Source organism: Podarcis vaucheri (genome assembly GCF_965113315.1).
Source record: "Podarcis vaucheri genome assembly, chromosome: 2".
NCBI lineage: Eukaryota > Metazoa > Chordata > Lepidosauria > Squamata > Lacertidae > Podarcis > Podarcis vaucheri.
In genome coordinates, this window is record NC_138760.1 from 22,635,785 (window position 1) to 22,651,861 (window position 16,077).

The 16,077-nt window shown below is 45.6% G+C and overlaps 1 protein-coding gene across 2 annotated transcripts in view; it reads left to right on the forward strand.

Annotated features, from left to right (window-relative positions):
- Window positions 1–1,331: 1,331 nt before the first annotated feature.
- Window positions 1,332–16,077, forward strand: part of HLF (HLF transcription factor, PAR bZIP family member) — a 65,408-nt gene continuing 50,662 nt past the window's right edge. The window contains exons 1-2 of one of the 2 annotated variants that reach the window (XM_082212831.1): window positions 1,332–1,908; window positions 6,067–6,402. In XM_082212831.1, the coding sequence (XP_082068957.1) occupies window positions 1,803–1,908; window positions 6,067–6,402 (442 nt within the window). In that variant the 5' untranslated portion in view covers window positions 1,332–1,802. The remainder of the gene's footprint in view (window positions 1,909–6,066; window positions 6,403–16,077) is intronic. The other variant, XM_082212832.1, reaches the window with a different exon arrangement.

Sequence of the window (16,077 nt, forward strand, 5' to 3'; positions counted from 1 at the left end):
GGGCCATGTTGCATTTTCCTCGCCTCTCTGCCCTCCTCCTCCTCCGGGCAAGCGGCGTCGTTTGGGCAGCAGCGCCAGCGGCAACTCGCCTCAGATCACCTGACGCGGCAGGTTAGGGGGCGCAAATTACTTGCCTTGCCCCGGGTGCTGACAACCCACGCTACACCGCTGTTTGCAACACAGGGGTTTGTTGTTCTGTATAAAAGGAAACTCCATGGACATGAAAAAGGAGCAGCTTTGAGAAGAAAGGGAGAGTTTCCAAGGCATGCTCTGGTTCATGGGGTCACGGAGAGTCGAACACGACTAAGACGACTAAACAAAATTTTCATTGGAGAAATGTTGTTGGGATCGGCATCACTGTACAGACCAAGGGAACCAGCACTTTGCCAGTGAGTTGTGGGAGGGGGCATGCGCCAGGAAGAATAGCCCACTGCAGTCTCCCAAGACTCTTTCTGTGAATCGCCCTGTGAACCAAAGAAGCAAGCAAACAAATACAACGATGGCTAACCATACTTTCCCCTCGGGCAAGAACTTGCCCTGAGGACGCCAACTTTTGAACAGCCTTCTTGACGCTGCCTCTTTTAAACTGCAGTTGTATCTGCCGCAAATTCATTCATGCTCATGTGGCAAATTGTTTTGTTCTCACACGGTTTTTATTTTTTAGTTTTTTAAATGGAGCTGTCACAGGGCAACCAAGTTAGAAAGCTTGCATAGCTCAGTTGGTTAGAGCATGGTGCTGATAACCCCAAGGCTGCAGGTTCGATCCTTGCATATTCCTGCATTGCAGGGAATTGGATTAGAACTAAGCGTTTCCCAAATTTGAGTCTCCAGCTGTTTTTAGACTGCAACTCCAACCATCCCTAGCTAGCAGGACCAGTGGTCAGGGTTGATGGGAACTGTAGTCCAAAAAAGAACAGCAGCTGGAGACCCGCGTTTGGGAAGCACTGCTCAGGCTTCCCTTCCAACTCTACAGTTCTCTGTTTCCAGAAGTGCATCTTGCAAAACAGGCGCTCCGGAACGAATGTAACCTTTCCCTTCCCCATCCTTTCTTTTCCTCTGGATGCAGCTGCAGCTGCAGCTTCTCCCCGGTGCCCTCCCCCTCCCCCCATGCCTTTAAAAGTCCTTTCTCGCCCATCCTTTCTCCCGCCGCTTCTCCGGCGCAGAAGAGGAGAAAAGCGCCCGAGAAGAACAACCGGGGTGGCGGCGGCGGCGTATAAGCGGGATCCGATCGCGGGCCGGGGGCGGCGATCTGTCCGGCCCCTCCCTTACCCCGCCTCCCTGGGCGTCACGCTCGTCGGCGTCCGCACATGGACAGCCAACTGCTCTGAGCGCGGCGCAGGCGGCCCCCGGCAGCTCCTCGGTCTGGGCGGAGCGAGCGAGCTTGGTTGGTTGGCTGCCTGGCTGCCTGGCTGTCAGGGTTGCCTCTCTCCTTTTCTTTCTTTTCTTTCCTCTTTCTCTCCCCCCACCCCCCTTTACTCCCCTCCTCCTGCTGCCTCTGTTGTTGTTGATGCGAAAGGGGATCAAGCGAGCAAAAGGACGTCCCCATTTCCTCGGAGCGCCTGGAGCCGGCTAGAACTTCGCCAAAAGGAGGAGCCCTTGATGGTTTTTATTTTTATTTTTCAGAAAAATTATAAGCAGTGGGGTGGGTTTTTTTTCCTTCCCCCCTTCCCTCCCATTCTCTTCCTTTTACCTCCTAATTTGGGGTTTCCCACCCACGCCCGCCCTCCTGTCCTCCCTCCTTTTTCTTATTCTTGGTTTGAAAAAGAATAATTTGGGGGCAGCGAGAAAGAGTGATCAGGACCATGGCTCGACCTCTGCCTCTGAATCCAACTTTCCTACCTCCAACCTACGGGGTGCTGAAATCTCTGCTGGAAAACCCGCTCAAGCTACCGTTGCAGCATGAAGACGGTGAGAGAAATGGGGAGCGGGGGCAAGGGAAATAAAAGCTGGGGTAGTGGTTTTGGGGTCCCCCCCCCCGCTTTATCCCGCTTGCTTCTTCCTCTCCTCTGGACCAATATATAAACACACACACACACACACACGGTACAGAGCGCAAAGATATTTAAAAGACTGCCTTCTGGCTAAGCAGCAGCAGCAGCGCGCAAAAGCGCATTTCGTGCAAGCGCGCAAAACCCACATTTAAGTTTGCGCATCAATGCAGAGCGCGGTGCGTCCGCCGGGCGCCCCGGGCAGGAGCCGGAGCGCTTTCCTTTAGGTTGCGGATCCTACAACTCCGTTGCTTGTTGAGAGGCGCCGTGCTTACTCTCAGGAAAATACTGCTGAGTTTTACTCAGCTGGAGTCTAGGGGCGCTCACTCCCGAGGAAGTGTATTTAGAATTGCGCAGCCGGAGTCTATGCATTAGGCTTGTGCTGTAACCGTGGGGTTCCTGTAATAGAAACATTCATAGGGTTGGACTTTAATTTGTTTACTATGGCATGTGTAGTTAAAGAGTAAGCCAGCTGATTATTATTTTTATTGCTTTTTTATTATTCTCCTTGTTTGTCTGTAAAGCACACTTGGAACACTACTTCTGAAGGTGATTTAAATAGGAAGTTAAGGCGCTGGCGTCTTAGTGCTTTTAGATATCAATCAGCTCCTGCCATCGGTTTTCTTGGAAGTCTTAATCTTTGATTTCCGTGGACCCGAGTTCCAAGGAAGCGCATGCCTAGAATTACAGCTATTAAAAAATTCAGTCTTTCTCTCACGTGGGAGAATGGATTTATGTGTTAGATTATTATTATTATTATTATTATTATTATTATTATTAAAGTTTAAAGAGAAGAAGGCACACAAAATGTCTATTACTTGGGAGTAAGTCCCACTGAACAAAGTGTGACTTGCTCTAAAGGAAGCTATGCTTCTGGATTTGCACGTAAGCAAAACAGAACCCTTACCAAATACCTCTTTGCACTAAGAAGCTGCAATAGGTTTTTGTAAATACGTTAGCAAGGACTTATTCTAGGTTCTAAGAGTGTGAGTGTTTGTGGTGTTTTTGACACAGAGGGTGCAGTGCACACTCCATTAGAAGCCACAGCAATGGGGCTTGTTAGCTGTTGCAGACTGCACAGTGCTCAGTATTTCCCTGTAGTTTTCTAGACAGCTTCATATAACCACATGTGATATTTGAGTATCGCCTGTGCAGGCTAATCCAAGGCATGCTTCCTTTAGAGCAAGTTGCACTTCGTTCAGTGGGACTTACTCCCAAGTAAGTGCGCATGGACCTGTAGCATTCGGTCTTGTGAGTGACACACAGCAATCCACGAAATTCATAAATAAGAAAAGGACACAGAGATTATAATGATTTTTCCAGAGGGAGCGTATCTGGAAGGAAAGTTCAGAATTAATCCAAGATCATGGCGAATCATAAACGGTCAATTGTGGACAGCTGATCTCTTTCCCTAAATCCTAGAAACATATATGGGTCTGTAAACATTTTTTTTTTAAAAAAAGATACAGTGGTACCTCAGGTTAAGTACTTAATTCGTTCTGGAGGTTCGTTCTTAACCTGAAGCTCCACTTAAGCTAAAGGCACCGCACTGCCAGAGCCCAATTTCTGTTCTTATCCTGAAGCAAAGTTCTTAACCTGAAGCACTATTTCTGGGTTAGCGGAGTCTGTAACCTGAAACGTATGTAACCTGAAGTGTATGTAACCTGAGGTACCACTGTATATTGATCAATATGTTGACCACTGTGTCCTTTGAGGCTCTTAACTTCCTTAGAAATTTAGGCTGCTGTCTAGCCTGTCTATAGGATCCTCTACCCACCAGGGAGTAAGCCCCATTGAACAGAGCTTATGTCTGAGTAGATGTGAAACTCTGCTTATTTGAATCTTTGGGCTGTTATAGTGCCTTTTTTATCCAGCATAATGACAGGAAATCTCTTTTTATGCACCTCAATCTTAAACCCAGTTTATGTGGAAGTCAAGACTGAGCTACAAGATACGTTGGAAACCCTTGATTAGGTCTCTCTTCTTTCTGTACTGAAACACAGCTGTGGGATGCAGTGAACATATTTGTTTGTGTGTGTATATAGCATTTATATCCCACCTTTTCCTCTGGGAAAGCTCAAGGTGGTGTTAATGCCCCCCCCAATTTATTCCCCACAACAATCCTGGGAGGTAAGTTAGGCTGAGAGGCGGTTACTGGCCCAAGCTCACCCAGTGAACTTGATGGCCAAGCGGGGCCTTGAACCCTGGTCTCCCAGGTCCTAGTCTGATACTCTAACCACTATGCTACACTGACTCCAGTGGCTTTACTCTGAGTAGTGGAAAGAATGGGTGTGTTGACCGTCTCCCTTTCCCCACAGCCACTTCCCCAGTGAAAACCTAAATTATGGCAGCTGTTAGTCCTAAAGTGCCTGTACTCCTCAGTCCTAAGGGGCAAACAGTTCATATGCATTCGTAGCTTCAAGCAAATGTGAGCTGCGAAGAACAAAACGCTGCAACAACTGCCCGCCCCCCCAAACCAACACCCAAATGTTTTGGGTGTATGGGGAAGAATAGATTAGGACAATGGTAGATACAGAAGTGAGGGACTTCAGCCTTGCCTTTCCAGCTCTCTGTTCTTGCTGCTAAAGCAGTTTAGTTAAAAACCAAGAGAGATCAATGTGTAGTTTGTGGGAACATCCTATGCAGTACAGCGACCACTGTTTTTTGTTGGGAAAGATTCATTTAAATCACACGATTTCCTTCCACATTAAATAACCTTTTGTTTGTTTGCTCGTTTACATCTTTGCAATCAAAGACCACTTCTGCCTGTGTGCTGCGTGCTTTTAATCACCAGGACATTCTAGTATATTGTAGACTCTGCTTTCTTGTGGACGATAGAGGCTATTATATTTATTTGTCTCGATCAATGGGACCATGGTATGTCTTGTGAGCTATAGGCTCCACAACTTTGTAAAACAGAAAACAATTCAGGTCATTCTTCAGAGCCAGACAATTAGGTTTTTTGAGAGGAGTGGGTTGGGGATCAATTTTCTCCTTTCAGCTCTTCGGAAGTTCTCCCGTTAAAACCCTATTGGGATAAACTGGAACCCTGCGAGACTCTGATCCATCTCAGTGTTCTTTGTGCAAGAGAACTTGCTGGCAGAGTAAGGGCCTGTTGGATTTTTCAACTTTCAGATTCCCCAAACGAGGGGTGTTAAAAAGTTGTAACATGACTTGGGAATTCAGAAGATGTTTTGCTGAAATGAAGACAGTCTAGTTTTGCTTGGGAAGGAAAATGTGTGTAAAATTGCACGGAAATCACTGAAAAGGATTGTCACGCACTTGCAATTTTTATCATTATCATTATATCATTTAGCGTTACCTGGCATTTTCAGAAGGTAAAATTAAATCTCTTTGGTTTTCCCGAGAGCAGTTTATGTGCTTTTTAATTAGACGTAGAATAGCAAAGCGAAGTGTTGCCCAATCACAAAAATAATAGCAGGTTCGACTTACACACACACACACACACACACACACACACACACACACACTATTTTAAGACCGCCCCTCATTGAATAAATTGGCAAAAATTAAGTTTCATCCTCTAAAATGACACTCTCAACTTGTGGAGCATGTCCTTTTAGGCAATATTTGTTCTAATTTCTCCCTCCCTCCCTCCCTCCCTCCCTGCATTGCAAGGGATTGGACTAGATGACCCTTGTTGTCCCTTCCGATTCTACGATTCTACCATCTCTCTCTCCCGCTTCCCCCTTTCCCCGCCTCCAATTCCATCTTCTGCTGCGAACGCTCTGATGAAACCTCACAGTGTTGTTTGGATCTTGACGTTTGCTCAAAGCCAAGTGTACAGATGAATTGCTAATTAGAAACAGAGGCGGAAACCCTGCATATATTTAATGAGTCGAAAATAATTTATCCCAGGCCCTTCAAAACCCTATACCCAAACGTAGAGCTTTCCGTACGGAGAGCGCCGTAATTGCAGGAGGAGAACCGACTCTTAGGGTTGCTGTTGTCGTTTTCCTATAAAGCAAGGAAACAAAACAAACAAACTCCTCTGTGGACGTACTGACTTTTCGCCCCCTCCCTGTCCCCTCTCTCTTTCTCTTTCTTTCCCTTTCAGCGTTTTATAAAGAAAAAGACAAAGAGAAAAAGCTGGATGAGGACAATACCAATGCTATGGTTCCACAGTCCGCTTTTCTGGGTCCTACATTATGGGACAAGACCCTTCCCTACGATGGCGACACTTTCCAGTTGGAATACATGGACCTGGAAGAGTTTCTCTCGGAGAACGGCATTCCGCCCAGCCCGGCCCAGCATGACCACAGCCCGCACCAACCAGCTCTTCAGCAATCTACCTCAGCATCACCTTCCGTCATGGACCTCAGCAGCAGAGCATCCACGTCGGCCCACCCGACCATGGTTTCTCAGAACTGCATGCAGAGTCCAGTCAGGCCAGGTAAATCAGCCGTAGGAGATTTGTTGGGGAGACTCGAGTGCAAACAAACAGAATGATTGTGTGTGTTTTTGTGTGTGTGAGTGTGTGTGCGCGCATACATACACACTAGGGGCTGGTGTGCCTCAAGAACCAACCCCCTCCTAGTCAGTCAGTCAGTTTTATTGCACATAGCCAAAGGCTGCCACAATGTACACAAGAATCATTCAAAAATTAAAAGAAAATATGCTGGGTTAATACAAAAATTCAGAACATTTATATTATCAAGACATTACCTACTCTAAACAGAGCTATAAAGGTAAAGGGACCCCTGACCATTAGGTCCAGCTGTGGCCGACTCTGGGGTTGTGGCACTCATCTCGCTTTACTGGCCGAGGGAGCCGGCGTACAGCTTCTGGTTCATGTGACCAGCATGACTAAGCTGTTTCTGGCGAACCAGAGCAGCGCACGGAAACGCCGTTTATCTTCCCGCTGGAGCGGTACCTATTTATCTACTTGCACTTTGACATGCTTTCGAACTGCTAGGTGGGCAGGAGTTGGGACCGAGTAATGGGAGCTCACTCTGTCGCGGGGATTTGAACCGCCGACCTTCTGATCGGCAAGTCCTAGGCTCTGTGGTTTAACCCACATTGCCACCCGCGTCCCTTAAACAGAGCTATAAAAGTACCTTAATATACAGGTTAGGACATTAAACAATAAAATGTATTGGCTAAAATCACCACATGGCCACTAACATATTAAAAAATAATGTTAATTAATACAGTGTGCAATTATATTCAGAGTTTGGTGATAAAGATAGAATATAGCTTGATGTAGATAGGGTCAAATAAATTCATCTCCTTTACAGTTGGTGGCTATCTTAGCTATATAATTTGCTCTAATTTTCCTAGCGGCAGTTGCAAAGAGTGCTACATGCCAGGCCACATGCTTATCTATGTCTGCGAGGAGATATAAAATCATGCCAGAGGGGGTCTGGCCAGGGGACCTTGTCATTATAGGTGCTAAAAATCGTTCTCTTGCTTCATTATATAAGGGGCAGCGCAACCCCCTCCCAGATCTTCTTCATCCCACCCCATGTCTTACATCCCCACACCCCACCCATTGATCGTGAATTCCACACAACCAGTGCTATTTTTCTAGAAAAAGAGTTCCAGCAGGAAAAAAAGCCTTGCACACAACATACCCTGATCATGAACTTACTTAATTTGGAATAAAGTTCCAGCTCATTCAAGGAGGTTTATTTCTGTGGCCAGTTTGTATGTTGCTAGCAACAAGGTTTGCTTTCCCAGCAGCTACTTCCCGTGCCATCTCAGTAACCTTTATAAAATAACAATAATAAGGATAGCAACATCCTGCCCATTGGACTGAGTTGCATCAGCCACACTGGGGGGCTTCCAACATATATAAAAACATAATACAGCAGTTCCGGAACGCCTCCGTTATCGTACGTTTCGGCTCCCGAACGCTGAAAACCTGGAAGTAAATGCTCCGGTTTTTGAAAATTTTTTGGAACCCGAACGTCCAACACGGCTTCCTCTTGAGTGCAAGAAGCTCTTGCAGCCAATCAGAAGCTGCACCTCGGTTGTTGAACATTTCGGAAGTTGAACGGTTTGCTGCAACAGATTACGTTCAACAACCGAGGTTGTACTGTAAAACATCACAGAGTGCTATTTTCTAGAAAAAGAGGTGCCAGAACTCACCATGAACACCTCCCTTATTCTTCTATAATAGCAGTGGCAGCCACCCGAGAGGTGCCGGAATGGAGTCCAAGTGAGTTCCAGCCCTGAAGTCACACACTAAAAAGTTTCCCTGTACAGGGCTGCCTTCAGATGTCTTCTAAAAGCCAGGTAGCTGTTTATTTCCTTGACATCTGATGGGAGGGCGTTCCACAGGGCGGGCGCCACTACCGAGAAGGCCCTCTGCCGGGTTCCCTGTAACCTCACTTCTCTCAGTGAGGGAACCGCCAGAAGGCCCTCGGCGCTGGATCTCAGTGTCTGGGCTGAACGATGGGGTGGAGACGCTCCTTCAAGTATACTGGGCCGAGGCCATTTAGGGCTTTAAAGGTCAGCACCAACACCTTGAACTGTGCTCGGAAATGTACTGTGCTTTGGTCCAGAAAGAACACTAGGGGTTCCAATTCCCATTCAGACATGGCCCACCAGATTTAAAAACTGCTGTTTTTGCTGCAACAGTTTGCAGTTTTATTACGTCGCGAGCTTTTGTGGACTGCAGTCCCCTTCACCAAATGTTATGAAGTGTTATCCTGAGTTGCAAATACATACATATGCATTCCTGGTTGTTTCTAGGGTGGGGTGGAAGGAGAGAAATGTAGCTGAAGTGAGCAGGAAATGGAATGCAGAAAAGTACAGGCTGTGAGAATTGCGTTTCTTCAAAACAAAACCCAGACCCAGTTGTTGTTTATAACACAGAAACCCCAACATTGGTAAGCCAATCGACACATACAGTGTGATAAAAATCCTTTGATTCAATCTACAAGTGGATGGCACCGAATCTCTTGATGATTTGCAATTCTGTGGTTTCAAGCTATGTTTTCCCATTTGAAGTTTCTTTGTTGAAAGATGGCTGCTAAAGTCAGTTCTGTGGTGACCATGGTGGCTGAAATACTCCCCCACCCCCACCCCACTATCATTTACTTATTCACTTTGCCATTTCTGGCGCCAGGTTTGTATCCATTTGTTCTTTTGCGTCGAGACTGGCCTGTCGGTCATGACTTAAAATGGATGAAATTCTAGATTCCCGCCCCAGGGCTTTCAAACGATGGGTTCTCCAGCAGTGGGAAAGAACTCCTAAAAGTAGCTACTGTCAAACACAGAAAACATCAAGAAACCTGCATCTTCCATGTAAGGCTTTTGCAGGCAAGCGGAACTTGCTATATTTTTAGCAACCAAGTCCTCATTTGCTTTCCGTAGGAGAAAGTCATCTAACTATTCAGTTTCCTATTGCACATTAGCCTGGAAAATAAAAACGGTTTGAGATTTAATGGATCTTGATAAGGAGATGAAATTTCTGGCTTGGATTTTATCCCCCTTTTCTTTTGCAACCTGCAAAAAGCAGCATCTGGCTGCTCCACCAGCAACATGTGCCAGCAAGGGCTTATATTAGTGAGGTGTTGTTGTTTTTTGCTGTGATTATGCCAAGGACCTGGCTTGCGAGGAGAGAGCCATGAGTCTGGATTTCCAAAACAAGGGACTGTGGGGCCTCATTGGGGGCTGATGTTGTGAGGAAAGCAAGCTTTCCTAACTGGCGTTTTCCTGATACAGCGAATGGGAGTGGGGAATAGCTTGGTCGATTCCTGATTCTTTCCTTCTGCAGCTCCCTGCCCTGCAGCTGGGCTGCGAAACTGGAAGCAAGCCCTGCTGTGAGTTAAAAGTGCTAGGGGAAGGATGTGCAATGGGGAATTGGTGGGTGTTAGCAGGAGAGGGTTGCGCCGGCCTGCCTCCCACCTGCTGATTCTCCCTTGGAAAAGCAGCCTTGCATTTATGTTCTCTTGGCAAGGGCTCATTTGCACAGGCAGCGTTATGAGATCATTTGCATGGAACTGTTGTAAAAGGATTAGTTATCTATAGGGCCTGTCTTGAGTGGCATCTGTGAGCAGGATTTCCCCTGGCAGAGGCCTTGTCAATGGGCTCATCCTGGAAAGGTTGTCCTCCCCACCTAACGTTTCCTTCTGGAAGTGCTCACATGACAACTTCGAAAAGCCTCTTAGCGAGCTCGGAACATCGTGTTGCAAACGGCCCCGGGGCTGCAGAGTTCTGAAAGAAAATTGCAAAACGGCTCGGAGCATTTATAATAGTGAAGCAATCTGGAAGTGGTTTCAAATTAAGGGGGGAGTTCAAAATGTGGTTCATAGGGAATAAGCTCCACTGAATATAGTGGGCCTTCTAGCACGACCCTAGGAATCCTTACTTGGAAGTAAGGATTCACTTTCTGAAACAATACGCTAACTGAAATTTAGCTACCCTTCGAAATGAGCACTTTTGCGAATTTTGTTTCTCCAGGCAAGTAATGTGTACGAGCATGGGTTAAAGTGTGCAGATAAACGCATCTGTTCCTGAAGCATTATCTTCGGGGAAATCGTGTTGCAAAAATGTGTGCGTTGGGCAAAATTGCGCACGCAAATGTGTTTATTTGGAGCCAGACGCAGTTTCCTGGAGCAGGAACTGCTCCACTCTCCCCTATCCTGGGACAGGCTTCAAATCCGAGACTGTTTTCAAAAGCATGAGATAAGAAGTCCAGATAAATAAACAGAATGACCAGCGTTGGGAGTGGAACATGGTGCAAACCTCCTCCTGAGGAACCTATAAAAACATGTTTCTTGTCCGTGAAAAGCTAGAACTGTGCTTGGTTCTTCTGCCACTAACTTGGCGTTGTTTTTATCCTGTGGTTAGTTTTGTTCGTTTTGTTCTTCTGAAAACAGGGCCTAATGTCATAGCATTGCTTGATGACTTGTGTGCCATCACAGATAAAACTTGTGTTTTGAATGACGTTGACTCTGATGGAGGACTTTCCCTTAAGTGTCGTCAAGTGTTGAGTAAACCAGTGATTTGAACGCATGTGTGAAATGGCTCCCAAGTGGCTACCTTGAGTTGAAAAGGCTGTACTTTGCGGTTTATGTAGTTTCGCTTGGCCTCCAAAGGCTGCTTGCGGTGTCATGCCCACGGAATAAAAATGTGCGTTTTGTACCACACGTGCGCATTGGCAGAGGACCACAGCCAATCTGGACTTACTGACACAGTTCCATGCACCACAAGTGTGAATGGGTCACACTGTTGCTTTTTTAGATGTATAAATAAAAAGTTTGTGTGTGTGAAGGAGTGTTGATAGAAAACGTTATTAAGACTTCCTGAGCTACATGCTCCCCAATTCAAATTTGCTTGGGAAGAAATCGCTCAATGGGACAGATGTGCTTAAGTGTTCCTGGGTCTTGCTGATTCTCAACCTCCATTGCCAGGTTTCCTCCAGCTGGGCTTACTAGCAGTAAGTCAACAGTGTGATGCAGTAGCAAAAAAAAACCACTAGTCTAGGTTACATCAACAGTAGTGTAGTGTCTAGATCAGTGGTTCTCAACCTGTGGGTCCCCAGATGTTGTTGGACTACAACTCCCATCATCCCTGAGCTCTGGCCTTGCTAGCTAGGGGTGATGGGAGTTGTTGTTCAACAACATCTTGGGACCGACAGGTTGAGAAAGGCTGGTCTAGATCAAGGGAAGTCATAGGGCCACTCTATTCTGGCTTGGTCAGACACTTGGAATACTGTGTCCAATTCTGGGCACCATAATTTAAGAAGGATGTTGACAAGCTAGAACATGCGCAGAGGAGGGCAACAGAGATGATATGGGGTCTGAAAACTAAGCCTTATGAGAAGTGGTTGAAGGAGCTGGGTATGTTCAGCTTGGAAAAGAGGAGACTGAGAGGAGATATGATAGCCATCTTCAGATATCTCAAGGGCTGTCACATGGAAGATGGAGCAAGCTGCTCTGGAGGGTAGGATCCAAACTAATGTCTTCAAGTTACAAGAAAGGAGAGTCCTAAACTCTCTGGCAGTAAGAGCTGTTCGACAGTGGAACAGACTCCCACAAGAGGTGGTGAACTGTCCTTCCTTGGAGGTCCCTAAGCATAGGTTGGCTGACCATCTGTCATGGATGCGTTAGCTGAGATCCCTGCATTGCACCCTTGGAGTTCCTTCCAACTCGAAGATTCTATGATTCTGCTACAGTCCTTGGACCAAAAGGACCTTTTCCAATGGATCCTTAAGTGGCATAGGAACGGCCGAGCAACCTGTTGATTGTTCCCTGTAAATGCCTACCACAACCTCCAGCAGAAGTTCATCTCTTGTTCTATGTAGGTCAGCCCTGAGAGAAGGAGAAAAGTCTCCTTGCTTCTTTGTTTCAAAGGTGTGCTCAATCTGCGTGCGTATTTGAAAAGGCAACAAAAATTCGACAGTTTGTTTCCAAGAGCCGATTAAAATGTTTAGAAAGGCACGTGGTTTAGCCCTCAGCTATTTGTGTGTGTGTGTGTGCGTGCGCGCAAAAGGTAACTCAGAGTGACTTACAAATAACAGAACGTGCATCAAAGCTCATATAGAACTAAAGGAGAGCAAAAGCTAAAAAAGAACTTTCATATATCTATCTATATCTATCTATCTATCTATCTATCTATCTATCTATCATCTATCTATCTATCATCTCAGAACTAAAATATCATACACACTGAAGGAAGCCACAGATAAAAACCTCAGGCCTGGCTGAAAAGAAATGTTTTTGCTTGGTACTGAAAGATACATAATGATGGTGCCAGACAAGCCTTCCTGGGGAGAGCGGTCCCTAAGCAGGGAGCCACCACTGAGAAGGCCCACACTCCGCATCTCATCGTAGGGGAAACACACAGAAGGGCTTCAGATTATTATTGCAAGGTGTTGTTTGGTTTATGTGGGGAAAAGTCATCCTTGAGGTACAGTGGTACCTTGGTTCTCAAACGCCTTGTTACTCAAACAACTTGGAACCCAAACACAGCAAACCTGGAAGGAAGCCAAATGTGGTCCGTTTTGAGTGTCGTGCTTCTGATTTGAGTGCTGCACTTCTGTTTTGAGTGTTACGCTTCCGATTTGAGTGAAACACTTCCATTTTGAGTGCCACACTTCTGTTTTGAGTGTTACGCTGAGGTCTGTCGCTTTTTGCTATTTATTTTGCGTTTTTGTTTTTGCGGCTCTTTTTGTTTTGTTTTTGTGACTGTGTGGAACCCAGTTCAGCTATTGATTGATTGTGTGACTGTAGTACATTGTTTATTGCTTTCATTTTATGGATCAGTGGTCTTGTTAGATAGTAAAATTCATGTTAAATTGCTGTTTTAGGGGTTGTTTTTAAAAGTCTGGAACGGATTAATCCGTTTTGCATTACTTTCTATGGGAAAGTGCGCCTTGGTTTTGGAACGCTTTGGTTTTGGAACGGACTTCCGGAACGGATTATGTTTGAGAACCAAGGTACCACTGTATTGGGGTCCTCAGCAGCATAAGGCTGTCTAGGTAAAATTGAGCCTCGAACATAAGGGGCGAGAAGGTGTTTGCTAAAAGGCCCAGCTAGGCCCCTTTGGCATGTCTGTTCTTTCAAGATACAGGGAGAAACATTCAGATAAGCAACTTCCACACCGCTCAACAAGTTGGGAGGACTGTACCAGTTGCCTTGCCGGACATTTGAATCAGCTCTCTAACACAAGCCACAAGCACCAAGCCGTGTCGCAGGGGAGGGCAAATGATTAGAACGGCAATCTTCTGCTGTTTCGGGAGACTGCCAACTTTTTAATGATCACCTGTCAGAGTTAATTTGCAACCTCTGTTACGGGTCAGTCATTCGTGTGATTTGTGCTCTCGGTTGGTCACTCAAAGCCCCCCCCCCGTCCCACTCGTCCCCCCCCCCCCCGAAGTCTGCATGCAGCACCGTTGGAAATCTCCAAGCATGCTGATAAACTTTTCCTTCAGCAAAGTTGTTCTGGTTGCAGGTTTCCTTTTTTAATATTCATGGATTCCTCTCATACTGAAAGAACAAGGCCCAAGGCTGACTTTGACTCACCAGGGCTTAAGTCCAGGAAAGTTGTTTTCAGTTTAGCTCGGCAACATGCGAGACTAATAACAAGGAAAGGGGCTTTGGGGCATATGGAGAGTGCATTTTCTTCACCGCTCAGTGACCCAAGTAGCGCTTATGAGCTTTGGGATTTTGGGGCTCAGACCCACGTACTGAGAGTCGGAAAGCCACTCAGAGAAACCTACGGTCTTCAAATAAAAACATCTTGAAGGTCCCAGGCCACAGAGAAGTTAGGCTGGCCTCAACTAGAGCCAGGGCTTTTTCGGCTGTGGCTCCGATCTGGTGGAACACTCTGTCACAAGAGACCAGGGCCCTGCGGGACTTGACATCCTTCTGCAGGGCCTGCAAGACAGAGCTGTTCCACCAGGCCTTTGGCCAGGGCACAACCTGACTCCCTCCCTCGGCAATCTTCGCGGAGCTCTGGCCCAATGGTTGCTAGTGGCTTGAATTAATTAATTTTTATAATGAATGATTTTAGAATGTTGTTTATGTTGTACTTTTGTACTGTTTTATTGTTGTTAGCCGCCCTGAGCCCGGCTTCGGCTGGGGAGGACGGGATATAAATAAAATTTATTATTATTATTATTATTAAAGCAGTGGCGAGCTCAGTGGCCTTCTGGAGTTGTGATTTACATTTCTCCATCTCCTTCCCTCCTCACTTCTCCCGTTAACGAATAAGGGCTGCTGTTTTCAAGTAAGAAATCCGGCTTCACCTTTATACCCAAGTCTGTCTTCCACCAGGCAAGGCAGAGCAGAAGGGACACTTATACATATCTGGTGGAGCTGTGAAAAAATCAAAAGCTTCTGGGATATAGTATGTGATGAACTTAAAAAAAATGTTTAAATATAACTTTGTGAAAAATACAGAAGCTTTCCTGTTAGGAATAACAGACACAGGTATAGCAAAAGAAGATCGGAAAATATTCCTTTATGCCACAGGCGCGGCGAGGACCTTAATTGCCAGAAATTGGAAAAAAGAATTTGTGCCAACAAAAAAGGAATGGCAGGATAAATTATCAGATTATACTGAATTGGCCAGATTAACAGAGACAATTAGGGGACAACCTAGACAAGAATTTCAAAAAGAATGGGGAAAATGCAGAGAATACTTTACCAGACAGTGCCCCAAAATATACACCTGGACTTGTTTTGATTAATTTCTACAGGAGACTTTGCGGTTTATAAGTCATAATTAGGAAAAATTGTAATAATCACATATAAAAGAAACAGTATACAAGAAGTAAATAAGGAGGCCATTTGCAGGATAAAGGATGTCTTTTATTTTTATGTTATGTTTTCTTTGTTTAAGGGGATAGGAGTTTAATTTTGATAATTAAATTGTCGATGGTGTTGGGTTTGTTTGTATGTATGAGTTGTTGTGGACCATGTTGTAAATAAAGTATGAAGAAGAAGAAGAAGAAGAAGAAGAAGAAGAAGAAGAAGAAGAAGAAGCAGCAGCAGCAGCAAGTCAATAGGACTTAATCCCAGGTTACGTTTGTATAGGGTTGCTTCCTAAATCTGGCTCATGAAAGTGAACACAAGGTTCTGAAAATCCGGATTTGGAGGAAAAATTGATAAAAAGAAGCCTTTGGATGTGAGCGCTTCCTTTAGAGGGGAGTATAGAAATCAGTTTGGGGTCTGCGAGGAGATCTAACTCAGCATTTGGCTGTGCTTTTTAAATTTGCCCTGTGGCTGGCTTTCTAATATATTTTGCATTATTTTACTGCAAAACTCTGAAGTTATTATTGGGCTTGGGAACGTGCCGTTCCTCAGCCTGTGTTGTTGGCAAAGCTGTGATGTCACTTTGATAATTATACCCTTGATGTACCCTGAAGCACATGCATTCTGTCGTGTCGTCTTAGAGGGTTGCTTTGGGAACCTGGCTTGTGTTTTGCGTCCCTTGAACTTTAAGGTGCAGGCGATGAAACCCGCTAGGCCTGTAGCACCTTAAAACCCGGGGCCTGCGTGATCAAAGCTCGACAAATTTGAACGGAATGCCTCTGCCGAGTTCACTGAGCTTTGGAGGAGTTTTTTTGGCAGAATTAGGCCAGTCATGCGCAAAACACTGGGGCGGAATTAGC